An 18,953-nucleotide genomic window follows, 5' to 3' on the forward strand; every position below is an offset into this window, starting at 1 on the left:
AGCTAATGGGCACCTACCTCCAAGAACACAGAAGGGTGTCATCTTGTTGGGGCTGCAGGATGCCCGTGTGAATCAAGGCCAATGCCCACACGTACCCTGCCAGGCTCTGCTCAAGGAGGGGACAGGGCAGGGTTTGCCCTCTTTACCAATACACAGCAGTCTTGGGCCTGCACCCCAATCTTGCTCATTACTCAGAAGAACAGGACCCCACACCAGCTCCCCAGTGAAGAATGAAGCACATGTCAGCAGCCAGGGTCTGCCTGGCCAGTTGGCTCTGCGAGCTGCTACTTGTGGGCCCCTCCCTGGGGTGCGTGGTGGCCCAGGCAGCGGCAGTTCCTCAGCACCTGCAGCCTGGGGCTCTGCCCTCCACAGCCTTCCTGTTCCTCAGGTCTGATGACTAGACCAGCCCAAACACACGATATCCTGAATGTAATGGGACCCTAACTTTTCAAGAGTTACTTTAAAAAAGTTGTTCCTTCAGTAGGGAAATTAGGAAGGAAGGAAAATTCTCTAAGCACTATGTGCCAGGCCCTGGGCTAGAAGGTTTACAGATATTATATCACAGTAACGTGGACCTGCCTGACCCCCATCTTCAAGAGAGCTAAAGCTCAGGAAGGCGACACATGTAGCCCAAAGCGACATGGCCAGAGGTGGGACTGGGGCTTTCCCAACTGGGCCCTAGGGGCTGCATATGCTAGGGCATGGGGTGTGGCTGAGAGATGGCTGGATCCCAGACAGTGAGCCTGGGAGCAGCCCTGGTGCCAGCCAGCCTGAGCAGCAGGAGTGACCTGCCGCCCCTGTGCTGAAGACTGTGAATTCTCTTTTAAAGAACATCACCTTGCTCCTCAGCTGCCAGCATCCAGGGTTTCGTCTCGGGCCAACACCTTCCCAGGCTCCCTCACTTGTTCCCTCCCTTCCCTTCTAGGTCACACTGTCCTTTCTGCTCCCCTTTGGCCTCATCCGTGGCCTGAACCCGGGACGGCATCCTCACGTCCTTCCACATCAGACTCCAAGCCTGCCTTTCCCAACTGCAGCAAAAACTCATCATCTCAACACCACTCACCCTGGCCAGGATTCGCCCAGAGCCCATTTCCTCATTTCTAAAACAGACACTAATTCCGACTAGAGAGGGAGGATATGAAGGGAAACCGAATTCTGAATCTATACTGATTAAGGGCACTGATGGTCAGGGTCCAAGAGCCCTTTTTTCTCCGGGATGCACTCATTTCTTTCTTTTTTTTTTTTTTTGAGATGGAGGCTCACTCTGTCACCCAGGCTGGAGTGCAGTGGCACGATCTCAGCTCACTGCAAGCTCCACGTCCCAGGTTCATGCCATTCTCCTGCCTCAGTCTCCCGAGTAGCTGGGACTACAGGCGCCCACCACCACGCCCGGCTAATTTTTTGTATTTTTAGTATTTTAGTATTTTAATTTTTTATATTTTTGTATTGTTAGCCAGGATGGTCTCGATCTCCTGACCTCGTGATCTGCCCACCTCCCAAAGTGCTGGGATTATAGGCGTTAGCCACTGTGCCCGGCCTGGGATGCACTCATTTCTTTAACACAGACTCACTTGGCACTAGCATAGTTACATGCCCCGCTCTGGGCTAGGCTTTGATGGTGCAAAGACAGACGTGGTCCCTGCCCTAATGGAGCTTACACTCTAGTGGAGAGACAGGTAGTAAACAAGTAAATGATCTGAAATTGTGGTGATGCTAGGATGGCTGCAAGCGAGGAGGGGGGCAATGGAGACAAGGATTTAGAAAGGGAAAGGCTTCTCTGAGGAAGTAGCATTTAAGCTAAGACCCAGGAGATGGAGCCTGTTTTCAACATGAAGATGGGGAGCCAAAGTGTTTCCAGCACAAGGAACTGTGTGTGCAGAAGCCCAGAGGAAGGAAGCCTGGTCCCTGAGGAGCTGGAGGCAGCCAGGGGCCGGGAGAGTCACCTGAGACTTCCATAGGGCTCTGGAAGGCAAGGTGAGATGTCTGGGCTTTGTTTGGAAGATGACAAGAATCTCTGACGTAGAGAAGAGACAGGACTGGAGGGAGGCCTAATGAAGATTGCACTTGGCTGCTGAGCAGTGGCAGGGAGGCGGGCACTATAGCAGCCACAATGCCTGGGCTGGGGCTGGTGGGGAAGGAAAGTGGACAGACTCAGGCTCTCCTCTGGAGGTGTAACCCTGGACTGCCTCTGGACCAGTTTGGGGAAAGGGGAACTCTAGAATGTGACATTCATGCATACACACAAATGGGCTGTGTGATGTCCAGCTCCAGGGGCAGGGGGGCCACTCCCCGTTCCCTGCCTTGCTCAGCGTCCATCCATGGCTGTTCTGTGCAGGGTACATAGCATCCAGGATGCAGCATCAGCCCTGATCAAGGTTATGCTTCCCATGTGCTGGACCACAGGGCCTGTTAGGGCAAGCTGGGGCCTCCTTGTTTAATTCACGACAGGAGGAAGAGCTGGGTATAGGGACTCCACTGTCAAAAGCCCTGCCAACCAATGACACAAGCCAGCAAGGCAACCCCCTTGGCACAAGGAGACAGTGGGCAACCACGGGCCTGCAGAAGGACTTTTCCCCTCCGCACTCCTGGCGAGGGTCAGGTACCAGATACCTCACAGGCTGGGAGGCAGGGGCGGCATCTTTTAACCCCAAGCCTTGGGTATTTTTTGCTATAAGAGACAGCTGCAGGGTCCAATCTGCTGCCTTGACCCCTCCAACTCCCAAGAGAAACCCACAGCTAGGCATGGCAGATCAACGGGCTGAGAGCCAGTGTGCTGTGCTGGCACTTAGAGACATTTCCCAATGGAATCTCAAAAGGTTAGCACTGCTATTACTGTTTTTACAGAAGAAACCGAAGTACAGAGACATGGAGTAGTCTGATCTTAGTCACACAGCACCTATCATATCACTCTGTCAGAACATGGCGCACTAGGAGGCAGACACACACGCACATTCGCTGTCTGTTCCCTGCCTTGTCAGGGCACCCAATAATGGTGGCTCTCTGTCCCCAGCATGGGGCCCAAGATGAGTCCTCCTTTAGTTAGAGGTGTGATTCTATCCCCAGTCACCAGGGCTTCTACCACAAATGAAGGACGGTGACCACCCTCAATGTCACTGCTGAACTGGGAAACCAGGAAAAGCTATCTGCCTTGTGGGAACAGCACATAAAAAACATTTCAGATGGACAGGACTGGATGCAGTGAGTCCATCCTCTCCCTCCAAGAGCTGAATGGAATGGTTCAACCTCAATGGACCTGAGACGACTCTCTTCAATGGGTGAGGCCACTTCATCACTGTGCTTCAACCCAGAAGGATGAAGCTCATTGTTCTGTTCAAGAGTTGGCCGGGCGCCGTGGCTCACGCCTGTAATCCCAGCACTTTGAGAGGTCAAGGCGGGAAGATCACTTGATGTCAGGAGTTCAAGGCCAGCCTGGGCAACATGGTGAAACCCCATCTCTACAAAAAATACAAAAATTAGCAGGGCGTGGTGGTGCACACCTGTAGTCCCAGCTACTCGGGAGGGCTGAGGCGGGAGAATCGCGTGAACCCCAGAGATGGAGGTTGCAGTGAGCCGAGATCGTGCCCCTGTACTCCAGCCTGGGTGACAAAGTGAGAATCCGTCTCCAAAAAAAAAGAGTCAAGGGCCCTGACAGCTAGGAAGGAAGGCCCAAGAATGACTAGAGAGGAACAGATGAACAAAATCCCCAGGAGATTTGTCCACCAGGCCCAGGGCCTGAACTTTCTTTTTCTCAAACACAGATGCAATTCCAGGACAAAAACAAAAAGCACTTAAGCTCTTTCCTTAACCAGGTCTTCTAGGACACATTCCAGGAATACGCATCGTGGTCCCCTACAGAACTTGACTCTAACCATCTTGGCCTGTGCTGGCACAGGGGTGACAATGGGAAGGCACAGCGACACCCTCAGGAATGTAGGGACATGCAGGAGGGCCAACAGAAACAGTCCTTTCAAAACCACGCAATGCAATGGCTGCCTTGTCCTAAGGGCTAATCCCAGGAAAAGGAGCAGGCAGTGCTGCCCAGCAGGTTCTGGAAAACCAGCAGCCACTCGCTGATGGTGGCAATGTACTCCAAGTCCAAGAGGCTTCATTTGCTCATCTGGTTCCTCTGACCCAGGAACACATGGAATGGCTTCCACCCACCTCCCCACTTTGCTCTGATCCCTTCACTGCCAGCCCTACTCCCCGGAAGAGGAAAGAGAAAGGCACCACACTCAACGCTCTATCAAGAAGGCACTCAGCAGCCCCCACTTGACTTCTCAAATGGTGTGGCAACCGAGGGGCCTTCTCCGGAAATTAGTAGTGGTAACAAGGAGGAGGGCACGTTCCAGAAGGTGGTCAGGCACATGGTGGTGCCGGAAGGGACACGTCTAGCGTAGCTGTGTGAGTCAAACTCCTGAGGTCGACACAGAAGTCCTCCCATTTGAGAGAAATGACCCCTCAATGAATATTTCTGAGACAACTAGTCCTCCTGCCCCATCCTGTAGCAGCAAGTGCCACAAGGTACATTTTGGTTTTTCTTTTCTTTACAACCTATTTCCCTTCATGCCTCAGTGACGCAGGGAGGGTGAAGGAGCAGCATGGAGCTCAGAGGCCTGCAGCTTCTAGAGACCCCAAGTCCTATCATCCTGTTTTCACAGATGCCTGCCAAGAGGGCCGCGACCACAATAATCCCACACAAACTCACAGCAAGCACAACTCAATCACAAGAATTTTTTTTTCTTTTTTTGAGACAGGGTCTCACTGTGGCCCAGGCTGGAATGTAGCGGCATGATCATGGCTCACTGCAGCCTCAACCTCCAGGTTTGATCAAGTGATCCTCCCAGCTCAGCCTCCTGAGTAGATGGGACTAAAGGCATGTACCACCACGCACGGCTAATTTTTTTTTTTTTTTTTTTAATGTAGACACAGGGTCTCACTGTTCCCAGGCTGGTCTTGAACTCCTGGGCTTAGGCGATCCTTCTGCCTCAGCCTCCCAAAGTGCTGGCATTACAGGTATGAGCCACCATGCCCAGCCTCGAGATTTTTAAGAGTAAAATTAAATCAGATGCTAGAGTCTACTAAATCTTTGAGGATTTTTCTTTCCTTTGTACTTCTGCAAAAAGGAATCCTTCATAATACTGGAAAAAAAAGATTTCTAATAACAAAACCCAAGAGTTCTGTTGTTTTCAAAGGAAAACACACCATAAGCTTTACAGAAATGTAGTAAATTAAAAAGAAGAGACCTTTGACTGGAACCCTTTCTGAGACGGGGGAAAGAGCAGGGGCTACTGGCAAGAGATGCCCTGCCCAAGAAAGAGACCTAAAAGCCTGTTGTGTCCACTCACAAGGCCACCCCTGGCCAGCTGTGCCCTGAAGGGCTGCCTTCAGGAACAGTCACCCTGCACCCCATTGGCAGTGGACAGTTTAGAAGCCCCCACTCCTTTCCACAGATAATCTGGGGAGCTAAGTAACCAATGGAAGAACACTGCATCCACCTGGCGTTGTCATCCACAGGATGAAATGCTGGTGGCAGAGCATGGAGCGAGCAGGAGGGCAGAGGCAACGACGCCTGCTGGGAGCCGGGCAGGGTGCGGGGAGCCCGGTGGCCCCGACTCACCTGTGCTTGCTGTCCTTTCCATTCCCACGAGCACACTGCCCCCCTCACCCCCGCTCCGACTGCTCTGTGCTGAGGCTGCCTTTCGCGGTCTTGTTCTGCAAGGGGGGGAGAGGGCACGGAAGGGGAGGCTGACACGGGCAAAACCAAGAGGAGACAGACAGGTGGGAGAGGACAGTGCAGAAATCAGGGAGGGCAAAGGGAGGACAGGAGTGGCACATGGAAAAGGAAAGAAAAGGCAGAGTCAGTCCTGACCGACAAACAGGAGACATTCAGACAGGGTTTTCTGAGGCAAAATGTGACCCTTAAAAAGGGGAGTTCTAAAAATAACATGCAAATTAAGTAAAAATAAAGAGAATATAAGCTCCTGTGACCACTCCCTGCCCTTCCCCAGAAATAATTTTTAAAGAAAAGCATAAGCAAGCATCTTTCAGGAGCATTTTGAGGGCAGACCTCTCTGGACAACCTCCTTCTAGTACTTTCGGCCCTACTAGATTTAAGACTGTGAGTGACCAGTGACCACCAGGTGTCAGTGTGACCTCAGCCAGAGACACAGTACAGCCCCTGCAGGAAACATCAGGTGGCAGTGGTCTCCGTTCTGATCCTTTCTTGGGGCTCCTTCTCCATATACACCCTCCCCACACACATATGTGGTATCCACAAACAGACCATTCACCCCTTACCTCCCACCCTTTCCTAAAGGAAGTGACCACGAGACCACCTCCTAAATAAACTGGGAAGTGGAGCCCGAGACAGCCCATCCACTGTGCATCAGGCTGCTTCTGCAGAAGCACAACCTGGAAGAGACTGTGAGCTTCCCCAGAGCCTTGCGGTCAGCTCGACTTCTAGTCTGGGAAGATGCCTTTGCACAGGCCTCAAGGCCTAGAACCAGACTTACCAAACGCCAACCTGTGAACTGGGGTTCTATTCACCTCAAGTGGAAATCAGTGGCTTGATCGAGTTAGATATTCTCACCTCTCTTAATGAACAGACAAACACCCCCTCTCCCAAAACACATGTCTCCTGGGATCCTCATAATACTCCGAGTGCTGGCCCCCATGCCACGGGTCTCCCTTCAGCATCATGCCCCTCCACCCTCCCAGGGCCAGGAGGGGACTAACAGCCGGAGGCACAGGTGGGGACAGGTGTGGGTGAGGCCCACCAACACCTGGTGTTCAGGTCTTTCAGGAGGAGTCACCCTCGATCCCATCCCTGCTGGTAGCTCTTGGGGCCTCTGACTCACCTTGTGCTTAGGGCACCTCACCGAGAAGTTCTCCTCATGTAGCAAACAATCTGGAAGACAGAAGGGGACAGTCAGATGGAGACTTCACAGCTGGACATAGGTGTGGTCATGCTGGCTGGGATTGACAGGGTCAGACATGAAGGTAGCAGGTCGCTACACTTACTTCTAATAGGAAAACATTAGAGACAACCCAAGTAAGCTATGATACCTTAACATGATGGATATCAGTCACTTAAAAATTAACATTTTAAAAGAGTTAATGGTATGGAAAACACCCATGAAACAAAACTGCTTGAAAAAACCAGGATGTACAAATGTATAAATGTGCTAATTTTATTAAAATGTTTCTACGCATTAAAAAAAGACTTGGGGCTGGGTACCATGGCTCACACCTGTAATCCCAGCACTTTGGGAGGCCGAGGCAGAAAGATCACTTGAATCCAAGAGTCAAGACCAGCTTGGGCAACACAGTGAGATCCTGTCACTATTAAAAAAAAAAAAAAATACTGAAAGGCTGGGTGTGATGGCACTTGCCTATAGTCCCAGCTACTTGGGAGGCTGAGGTGAGAAGACTGCTTGAGCCCAGGAGTTCAGACTGCAGTAACCTACTATCACATCACTGCACTATAGCCTAGGCAAGCAAAACTGTCTTAAAAAAAAAAAAAAAAAAAAACTACTTGGGAGGCTGAGGCAGCAGAATCACTTGAACCAGAGAGTCGGAGGTTGCAGTGAGCCGAGATCACACCACTGCACTCCAGCCTGGTGACAGAGCGAGACTCCATCTCAAAAAAAAAAAAAAAAAAAAAAAAAAGACTGAAAGGAAATCTATGAATATGTAACAATAATTCTCTTTGGGTAAGAAGATACTGCTGATTTAAATTTTATCTTTTCTATGTTCCCACGATATCACCAATAAATGCTATTTTAAAAATCCTTGATTCTAGGCTAACCCCATTTCTCAGGCTCAAGCCAAAGCCTCCTTGTAAAAACACTTTAAAATCTAGACGCGTATTTTCTTCTCTGTACAGAGAATGCCCAGGTGTCTGAGACAGAAAGGTGGCCAGGCCCAAGAGCCCCACTGTCACCTTTGCCCCACGACCCATGGAGACACAGAAGCCTCCAACACAAATCACATAATCCACACTAAATGCTTCAGAGGAAGGTAAAATCCCATGAGGATGCTTTTAATCCTTGGAGGAAAAATGATTCATTCCAACTTGTAACATGATGACAGCATCCTGGATGGCAGCAAGGACACATCTGCCTCCAGGTGAGCTGAGCTCTCACACAAGGGTAGTGCATGGATCAGGGCAAGGAAATCTAATTAATGAGTTCACTCTGCACACCACAGCTCCAGGAGACCGACAGCCAGGTCACTGGTGCAAAACGCGGTGGCAGAATGTTAATAAATATTGATAACACATTCTCAGAGAGCTCCCAGGCACCATGGCAGGAGGCAGCCACAGTACTTATCCTTGTTAAATTTAAACTGAGATCCAGACTAGCAGCCTGCGCACCCACAGATTTCAAGTGCAATAGTAATAAGCAATGAACATACACATGAAAACTTTTCAGGTCCCAGTATCCTAAAACAAATCAAAAAGACCCTTTTATATTTGGCCAGACCTGGAACATCATAGCCTGTCTTTCGTTGGAGCCCATGAGTATCTGAGAGTGTGGGCGGCAGCCTTCTTGGCTCCGTGGGCCCAAGAGCTCAGCAACTTACTACTAACCTCCAAGCCCCTCCCCCAGCAAGCAACTAGCAAGGCAATAAATGAAATGTGTTAATTTAAAACCCACAAGTACATAGTGTGACCAAGACTCCCGCTGCTCCAATCTGCCAGAGAGTTTATAAACAGCAGGAGCCAGACAACTGGAGCTCAGGGGATATGCTCTCTTCTTACCTGGGCTCTGGCAGCAAGCACTATGCTGGCTCAGTCTCTAGTTTGGGCCAAACAGAAACAGTACAGCACACGTGGGGCTGGGCCACGCTTACGCCACAGGGGTTTATACCAGTGAGGACGGGGACCACACGAGCAGCAAAGGGTGCCATCAGAAAGGCGCAGGTGGCTCAGTTCCCTCACGGCCACAGAACAGTGACCAGCTGTGATGGACCATTAATAAAACACGCCTCATGTTAGGAAATGCGTTCCCTCTGAGTTAGAAGCAGAAAAGAGTAAGACACTATGAATGCACGCTAACGACAACTTGAAACTAATGCCAGATACATGTGGAAATGAAGTCTCCTACAGCAATCTGCCTGAGGCAGTGTCCATCTCTGACAAGGCCTCCCATGCAGGAACACTGTGCAGACAATGCCCTCCTCTGTTCTCATACATGTCCACAGGCCGTCAGGAAGCACAATTCATGTTCCTGGCAGGGGCCAGAACCACAGCTAGAGAGGTCAGAAACCTGGAGGGCACAGGGGAGCTTCTCCTCTGACCAGTCCCTGCTGGGAGGGAAGAGTGAAGAGCAGTAGGTGTAGTAAAACCTCTTCTGAGGACTCTGAACAGGCAACTGCACCTACATGGCCAGCCAGTCAAGGTCTCTCAATCTGTGTTCTTCAAGGCCCAGGCACCATCCTACACTGTCCAGAGGGCGCAGTCAGCACTTCTGCATAGTGAAGTCAAAGTAAACAGCTTGCGAGATCATCATCCAAGCTCAAAAAGACCTACAAGGTGGCCTAGTCAACAAGATGGCTTGCAGACACGAACATCAACCCCCAGAAGAGAAGGCCACTTTCATTTCCCTCTTCAAGCTCAAAGGCAGAATGAATTTACTGAGCTCCTCATTATAAGCTCTGTGAAGCTTCAGATACCCACATGCATTCACATGCTCCGAGGCTGAGGATGGTGGGCTCAAGGAGGGAGGTGGGAAAAACAAGAAGGGTTTAATGTCCTTTGGATCTGTTGTGTACCAGACACAGACTCCAATTCACCTACACTCTACCCCAGTACTACTGTTATTCCTTATGTTGGCACACTGCAGGGCTTGGGACACAGGGGCCTGCCAGCCCCACCCTGCCTTGCTGAAGGGTAGGCTCAGGCTCCTGGGCCATAAGGAGGGAAATATGGGGCTCTTGGCACTGGGACTGGCTCCTGTGAGGCAGACGGCTGTCCCCCGGGGAGGAGTCAGACTACCAGCATTTCCTAATGACCCATCCAGGGCTCTGACCGCACCAGCAAGATCAAAGTCTGCAGCAGAGATAGCAGCTTTAAAATGCTACTGCAACGAGAGCTGCAGAAAGTAGAATTCCCAGCTGTTTTTTCATGAGAGTAGAAGAAAAAAAAAACCCTCCACACAAGGTTCTTTACGCAGAGTGGAATTATTAATGAGCTACCACAGCCTTTTTTTCTCTTGTCTTAATTGTTGTGGCTCATTGCATTAAATACATTAATTTTAAAAAAAAACAGAGCTCATGCTCTTATTACTGTAACCCCCCCACCTGGAGCCAAATCCTGTGTCTATGACATAACAAGCAACACAAAACAGCTGACCATGATGTCAGAAATGCAGGGTCAACATCAGGTGGGGGGGAAGGTGGCAGGAGTCACAGATCATGAAACAAAGATTCTGTTTCTATGGAGATGTCCCAGTAATAAAAGTCTTCCCTGAGACATCAACAGCTCTTTAAAGATCTGGGTGGTTGACAGCAAGGCAGAGATGAAAATGTTAAACTGCTCTTTACTCCACAGGGAGGTTAGGGATTCTCAAACCAAGGACTTATTTTTGTTATGATTAGAAAGAAAAGTCAATCAATAAACTTGTTTCCTGGATACAAAGTTACATCATATACAGAGAGCAATTTCCAAGAAGACTGTGTGGAATAATACAAGCGTCCATCCCCACAGAGCAGTGCAGGCCTCTGGGTCACTGTGACTTGGGTCATCAAAAAGACCGCAATGACCAAGACATGGTCATCTTGTGAAACTGCCTCTGGGTCCCAGGTCTCCACATGAAGGAGCAAAGTGCACAGCAGCAGAGGCAGCAAAGCCAGAGGCCGACAGCCCTATCCTCACTCCTCCCAACCCAGACCCCTCTGTCTTGCTGTACACACGGCCACCAACTTCTGTTAAATAGAGATGCTACCAGCTTAACTAGGCAGGCTACCAAGATGGGCCCCAAAACAGAAAATGACAGATACCATTTACTCACAAGTCCTCAGCTAATAATGAAGGTCCTGCGCTTCTCTGCTGGTGGGCTGGGGTGACAACCTGGGCACAAGCTTCCACTAGAGGAGAGGGTGTTCCAGTGCTCTATGGCCCCTTCCAAAAAATCCCAACCATATTGCCTGAACTTGGATTCAGGAGGGTAGCTCTAAGCCTGTGCTGTTCAGCCACTAGCCATACATGGCCACTTAAGTTTACATTAAAAAAAAAAAAATTCATTTCCTCAGTCCCACTAGCACTCAATGATCACATCTGGTTTGTGGTTACCACATTGGAGAGTGCTGAGCTAGAGTGTTTCCATCATTGCAGTATGTTAGGCTGAGCTTTGCTGCTTGACATCTTAGAAACTGGACCAGAAGGCAGGCTATCAGCAGAACGGGGGCAGCCTCCAGGGGGGCCCTTGCTGAAGTGTGCTCGGGTGGGATGTGGCACCGGCCTGTCAGCACACCCTAATGTGTCCCTGAACACAGCCTCAGTGGGGGGACCACTTCTTACCCAGCTGCGAACTGGGAGAGCCAAAACTCACAGTATTCCCAATATAAAACTAACAATCAACCATAAAAAAACTTAATACTTAAAAATCCTCATATATAGCTGGGCATAATGGTACATGCCTGTATTCCCAGCTAGTTGGGAGGATCGCTTGAGCCTAAGAGTTTGAGTCCAGCCTGGGCAACACAGTGAGACCCTGTCTCAAAAAAAAATTTTTTTTTTTCACTTAAAAGCCATTTTCTTGGCCGGGCGTGGTGGCTCACGCCTGTAATCCCAGCACTTTGGGGGGCCGAGGTGGGCAGATCACAAGGTAAGGAGATCGAGACCATCCTGGCTAACACGGTGAAACCCCGTCTCTACTAAAAACAGAAAAAATTAGCCGGGCGTGGCGGCAGGCGCCTGTAGTCCCAGCTGCTGGGGCGGCTGAGGCAGGAGAATGGCGTGAACCCGGGAGGCGGAGCTTGCAGTGAGCCGAGATCGCGCCACTGCACTCCAGTCTGGGCAACACAGCGAGACTCTGTCTCAAAAAACAAAAAAAAAAGCCATTTTTTTCAAGTAGAAACAAAACTTTATATTACTGCTCCCCCTCTTTCCTGGCCACTAGACTACAGGGAAGAAAACACAATATTACGATGTAACTAGGGGTAATGAAAATGAGAAAAGGCAACTGGTTGGCTCTTTTAAAAACTTATTTTTATTTGAACAGACCTGTTCTTGCTATTTTATCCAGGCTGAACTTGAACTCCTGGCCTCAAGTGATCCTCTAGCCTCAGCCTCCCGAGTACCTGAGATTACAGGTGTGAACCACCATACCTAGTTAACTGGTTAGCTCTCTTTCTTTTTCTTTTGAGACAGAGTCTCGCTCTGTTGCCAGGCTGGAGTGCAGTGGCGTGATCTCAGCTCACTGCAACCTCCACCTCCCGGGTTCAAGCGATTCTCCTACCTCAGCCTCCCAAGTAGCTGGGACTACAGACAAGGGCCACCACGCCTGGCTAATTTTTTGTATTTTTTGTAGAGACAGGGTTTCGCCATGTTGGCCAGGCTGGTCTCGAACTCCTGGGCTCAAGCAATCCTCCCACCTCAGCCTCCGAAAGTGCTGGGATTACAGGTGTGAGCCACCACACCTGGCACTCTGTTTCTGATTCCCTATCTTTCCTTTGATCAAATAGTGCCTTGGCCATCAAGCTGCCTTTCAGTCCACATGTACGTGTGAATACACACACTTTTGTAATAATCTAACTGGCATCAGCGTTATCTTCTCTACCTCTCTTGTTCTTTTTAACTGTTTCTCCTACAGAAGCTTGGAGAGAAAAGAGGGAAGGGGGAGGTAAGGGCAAGGAGAAGGATGTGAAAGGAATGGAGACATGCTTAAACAAAAGTCAGGAGCTGCAAGCAACTGCTGCGCTGGAAGGAAGGGTGGGCAGGATGAATTCTGAGACCTGATCCAAGTCTGTTGGCCCTGCTCTATGTGTGTTATGCCTCATGCCTGTTCCCATCATGCAGTCAGCCACGCCCTCTTCCCCTTCCCATCAAATTCAAATCAAACCCCGCCTCCTATGGACAGCGTGGCTGCCTCCGTGGACAGCCCTGCTTCTCTCCTGGGGAAGCACAGAGAGGGGGCATGCACATGACAAGCACCATGCTACTTGCTGCCTTCTCTCACCACTTTTCCTCAAACGTGACCACAGGCATTATGGGGGCTGCCTGGGTGATGGTCTTAGATATATCTAATGCTCAAGAAGTAACTAGAGGACATTATGTCAAGTGAAATAAGCCAGGCACAGAAAGTTAAAAGCTGCATGTTCTCGCTCATGTGGAAATTTAAAAAGCTGATCTTACGGAAGTATTAAAAAGTAGAACAGAGGATACTAGAGGCCAGGAAGGGGAAAGGAAAGGAAGAGATAAGTAGAGATTTGTTAAAGAATACAAAATTACATCTAGATGGGAGAAATAAGTTCTAGTATTCTGTATCACTGTAGGATAACCACAGTTAACAACATTATATTGTATAGTTTCAAATGACTAGAAGATACCAAATGTTCCCAAGACAGACATGATGTTTGAGATGATGGATTTGCTAATTACCTAGGTCTGATCATTTTATATATATATTGAAACATTACTGAGCACCCCATATCTACAATTACTGTCCATTAAAAAAAGTAAAAAAGGCTGGGCGCGGTGGCTCACGTCTGTAATCCCTGCACTTTGGGAGGCTGAGGTGGGTGGATCACCTGAGGTCAGAAGTTTGAAACCAGCCTGGCCAACATGGCAAAACCCCGTCTCTACTAAAAATACAAAAATTAGCCGGGCATGGTGGTGGGCGCCTGTAGTCCCAGCTACTCGGGAGGCTGTGGCAGGAGAATCACTTGAATCTGGGAGGCAGAGGTTGCAGTGGGCTGAGATCATGCCATTGTACTTTAGCCTGGGCGATAAGAGCGAAACTTCGTCTCAAAAAGAAAAGTAAAAAACTTAATAAACTTGAAATTAACACCCACCTTGCCACCAAAAAAGTAACTGGGGAAAACACCCACTGAAGGGACTAAAAGTCTAGAGTAAGAAAGGTGATTTTCCCAGGTTATCGAAGCTCTGAGTCAAAACTCAAGTCTTCTGCGTCACTCATTGGATGGCACTTCTTTCACAAAATGTTTCCCTTCTTTCAACAGTTAACACACTGCAAAACATCCCCCTATCATCTCAGCAAAGAAAATACAACACTCTATTGTATGTATACAACATACTGTGATTTAGAGTAAGAAATACATATTTTAGTCTTCATCCCTGATTCCTGGCACAGACCTCCTAAAACCCGTGTAAATTCCTGAGCAATAGGGGTGCTAGGAGCATCTTTTCTTCTAATATTTGGTTTTTGATCCTGGTTCCTGACATGGAGGTCCTAAACCCTTGGAGTTTCCTGGATAGGAGCACTTTTTGTTCTAAGGCTACTCTTGGTGGTTCCTGGATGGGGGCTGGGCACCAGAGAGACTAAGCTGTGATTAGCAGCTTGGAACTGTTAGCTCTACCCACCCTACTCCAGGAAGGACAGAGGGGGTGAAGATTGAGTTAATAATTGATTATGCCTACATGATGAAGCCTCCAAAAAATCCGTGAACTACTGGATTCAGAGGGCTTCTGGACTGCTGAGTAGATGAAGGTGCCTCAGGGGTGGTGCCCCTGGAGAGAGCATGGATGCTCCATGCCCCTGCCCACACATCTGGCCCTATGTTTCTTTCATGTGGCTGTTCATCTGCATCCTTTATAATGGGTAAACACAAGTGAAGTGTTTCCGTGAATTCTGTGAGCCATGTTAAACATTAATCAAACCCAAGGAAGCGGTCTTGGGAACCCCAGTTTATAGTTGATCATTCAGAAACACAGGTCATAACACAGGGCTTGAGATTGGTATATGAAGTGGGGAGCGGTCTTGTGGGACTGAGCCCTTAACCTGTAGGGGCTGCACTAACTCTGCTTAGTATCAGAACCGAGCTAAACTATAGGACACCCAGTTGGTGTCCAATGGTGAATTACCTGTGTGATGCTATCAAGAAAAGAAAGTAAAAAGACAACTCAGAGAATGGAAGAAAATATTTGCAAACCACATATCCAGAATTACAAATAATTCTTTTTTTTTTTTTTTTTTTTTTTGAGACAGAGTCTCACTCTGTTGCCCAGGCTGGAGTGTAGTGGCGCGATCTCGCAACCTCTGCCTCCCGGGTTCAAGTGATTCTCCTGCCTCAGACTCCCGAGTAGCTGGGACTATAGGTGCGCGTCACATCTGGCTAATTTTTGTAGTTTTAGTAGAGACGGGGTTTCACTATTTTAGCCAGGCTGGTCTTGAACTCCTGACCCCATGATCCACCCGCCCGGCCTACAAATAGTTCTTAAAACTTGACATTAAAAAGATAAATAACCCAATTTTACAATGGGCAAAGGATGTGAATAGCTATTTCTCCAAAGATGATGTACAAATGGCCAATAGGCACATGAAAAAAATGCTCGACATTAGCCATCAGGGAAATACAAATAAAAACCACAATGAAATAACATTTCATACCCACTGGGCTGGCTACAATTAAAAAAAAAAAAAAAGAAACACATATGACAGCAAGTGTCAGGGAGGACCTGGGGAAAGGAGAACACTCATGCACTGCCACTGAGAACGTAAAATGGGGCAGCCATTTTGGAAAACAGTCTGACAGTTCCTTAAAAGGTTAAACAGAGTTACCATATGATCCAGCAATTCCACTCCCAGGTACACATCCAAGAGAACGGAAAACATGTTCACACAAATGCTTGCATGGGAATGTTCTATAGCAGCATTATTCATAACAGTCAAAAAGTGGAAGTAACCCAAATGTACAGCAAAGCCCACAGAGATAGAAAGGATTGAGTCCAACAAAGCTTAAAGGAAAAAAAAAAAAATCATAAAAATTTAAAAAAGAAAACAGAATAGTGGTTGCCAGTCCAGGGAAGGGAAGGGAGATGAGTGCTGCTAATGGGTGGGAAGTTTTTTTATGAAGTGGCAAAAAAAAAAAAAAAAAAGAAAAGAAAAGAAAAGAAAAAACAACAACAACAACAGAGAGAATCAAACTGTATGTCCTAATCCTTTGGATGCTCTGGACAAGGGTCTGTGGTCTCCTCTTACCTGCATCAATGGCACACGGGTAATGGTATCGGAAGGAGCAGCCTTTGTTGTAGCAGCCCAAGGTGGCGCCTGCCTCCTGGCAGTGGGAACATTTCTGAAAGGAAGGGAAAAGTCAGGCATGTCAGTATCCCAGATTTGGCCCTCTCCTCCAGGCCTTCCCTGGTCCCCATCTGTTAGACCTCAGCACGTGTCTCTGTGGTTAGAGGAGTCCGTGGTGGCAGGATGAGCTGGTCAATTTCTAAATGCCACTCACTGACCACACCATGGGAAGGGATCCAGCAATAATGTTTTAGACCAAGCCTCACAAATGTTCTCAAATCAACAATGCAGCAGGGTGAGATGAGCAATCCATGTCATAAAGGACATGCCAGAGTGGGGTCCCCAGCCCTGCCTCTGGTACCCCCGCCATCCACCCACCCACACACTATGCCAGGCATTTCCTTGCTGCTATCGTGAGCGGCCTGCAGATCTTCCCTGTTTACTTCTGCTGTGAAAATCTGGGGTAAGAGAGGGTAAGGTAGTAGAGTTATATATAAACCTTTTAGAATTAGAAGTGGAATTTGGTTTCTAGTTCTTGTATTTGTAAGAAGATTTTATTTTTATTTTTGATCTACTTACCCCAAATGCCCAATACATTTCCCTTTTCAGAAAATATGGGCTCCTGTGTGCAAATGGTATTTTTATACATGAATCTTATTTTAAATGCACCAGAAAACCTGCCATGAATTTCTGGCTAAGTGAGACATTATTTTGTAATTGAGACACTCCTCCTTATATGGTCAGGTTTTCTTAAAGTGGGGCACATCTCTGTCAGCCCTGTGATGTGGCTGCTGTGAGTGCTCATCCTGTCAGGTAAGAAATGTGTCCTATCAGCAACAAACACATTCATAAAACTCAACCACATGTGACCCTACTAAGGATGCTGGCTCTTCAGGTAGCAGAGGCACACAACCAGCAAGACTAGCTGGAAGAGACAGAAACTTGTTCCTGCTTCTATGAAAAATAAAAGTGTTCCCTAAGCAATTACACTGAGCTGGCTCAGGCCCCCGACACAGATACTGATGGAAAACTACACTAACGCCAGCAACAGCAAAGCCCAAGTGCTCGCCACGCTCAGACTGAATGATCTCATTCAGCCCTCTGCACTATTCCACCTGGCAGGCACTCCTAATGCTTCACGTGAAACTCTTGAGACACCAAAGGGAAAATAACTTGTTCCAGGTCAGAGCTGAGATTCTGGATGATCATCTCTGGCATCCTCCAGAGACAAAAGAGGTAGGAACAATGGCTGGAAGAGATTAGTCCTTCAAAAGCTTAGCCCTGCTCTCAGAAGACCAAGGTCCTTCTGGGTGCCCATAATCAGTAAATGTTTATCATGTGCCCTCGCACCCTTGTTAAGAGAGAAAAGATCATTTGGTCTGGAGTAAACCAAGGACAAGTTCACAGCATTTCTAGTAGCCCTAGACTCTGTCGACCTTTGTCAGTGCCACAGAGCATCTCGGAATCAAAAGGACTACCAACTTCAGAGAAGGGAGTGTGGGTAGTCCATCGGTGGCCAACCTGCAGCCATGTCTGCTGCCACTTTCTTTTTTTGAGATGGAGTCTTGCTTTGTCGCCCAGGCTGGAATGCAGTAGCGCAATCTTGGCTCACTGCAACCTCTGCCTCCCAGTTTCAAGCCATTCTCCTGCCTCAGCCTCCTGAGTAGCTGGGATTACAGGCATATGCCACCACGCCAGGCTAATTTTTGTATTTTTAGTAGAGATGGGGTTTTGCATATTGGCCAAGCTGGTCTCAAACTCCTGACCTCATCGCATCTGGCCTCCTGCTGCCACTTTCTTACTCAAGAAGCCCGAAGACATGGCCCTCCCTACCCTGGGGGATGAATCACAGTGAGTGGTGGCCATTTAGGAATGGGTATGGTCAAGCATTTCTGGTAGGAAAGTCTGCAGGAAAAAGGGCTTCTGAAAACATTTTGCACTCCCCCCAACCTTTTTTTTTTTTTTAATATATTTTGAGACGATGTCTTGCTCTGTCACCCAGGATGGAGTGCAGTGGCACAATCATGGCTCACTGCAGTCTCTACCTCCCAGGCTCAGGTGATTCTCCTGACCTCAGCCTCCCGAGTAGCTGAGACTACAGGGTGTGTGCTACCACATCCAGCTTTTTCAAAAAATGTTTTTGTAGAGACAGGGTCTCACTATGTTGCCCAGGCTGTCCTTGAACTCCTGGGCTCAAGCAATTCTCCCATCTCAGCCTCCAAAAGTGCTAAGATTACAAGCATGAAAGTTTCACCCTCTCAAAAAGAGACAAGAGGGAGGAACAGGTAATTTTTCTTGCGCAGCCTCTGTGAGGATTAGACAGTGGGATCTGTGGCAGCCACAGTATCACCATGAGGGGACAGCCCTGAAGACAAAGCCAGCCTGCTGAGGACAGAAGAGTGGCAAGATGGAGAGACCTGGGCCTACCATGACACTGTCAAGCACTAAATCACCCAAACCCAGGACCAGGCCACCTCTAGCCTTGTTACAGGAAACTTGGGTGCTGCTGTAGAAGGGTTAAGTATGCATGCTCTGGAACCTAAATAACTGCCTGGTAAGTGGCTCCACTTTCTAGCTCTGCCTTCTTGGCCAAACTCCTAACCTCTGTTCCTCAACCTACAGACGTGGGACTAATAATAGCACTCACCTCATAGAAATGTCATAAGGGTTAAATGAATTAATTCAGGCTTAAAACAGTGGCTGGGTCAAAAGTGCTAAGTAAATGTGACCCAAGATGACCATGTGTCAGAC

At 48.4% G+C, this 18,953-nt stretch overlaps 1 protein-coding gene across 7 annotated transcripts in view; it reads right to left on the reverse strand.

Annotated features, from left to right (window-relative positions):
- TCF20 (transcription factor 20) overlaps nucleotides 1-18,953 on the reverse strand; it is a 184,460-nt gene that overhangs the window by 2,967 nt on the left and 162,540 nt on the right. For 4 of the 7 annotated variants that reach the window (XM_063807958.1, XM_063807961.1, XM_063807959.1 and 1 more), the window contains exons 3-5: nucleotides 16,164-16,257; nucleotides 6,858-6,907; nucleotides 5,618-5,745 (exon numbers count right to left, since the gene is read on the reverse strand). In XM_063807958.1, coding sequence (XP_063664028.1) covers nucleotides 5,662-5,745; nucleotides 6,858-6,907; nucleotides 16,164-16,257 — 228 coding nt within the window. In that variant the 3' untranslated portion in view covers nucleotides 5,618-5,661. The remainder of the gene's footprint in view (nucleotides 1-5,617; nucleotides 5,746-6,857; nucleotides 6,908-16,163; nucleotides 16,258-18,953) is intronic. The other 3 variants (XM_063807960.1, XM_001170780.7, XM_003317278.6) reach the window with 2 other exon arrangements.

This window comes from Pan troglodytes, chromosome 23, assembly GCF_028858775.2.
Source record: "Pan troglodytes isolate AG18354 chromosome 23, NHGRI_mPanTro3-v2.0_pri, whole genome shotgun sequence".
In the NCBI taxonomy this organism is placed as follows: domain Eukaryota; kingdom Metazoa; phylum Chordata; class Mammalia; order Primates; family Hominidae; genus Pan; species Pan troglodytes.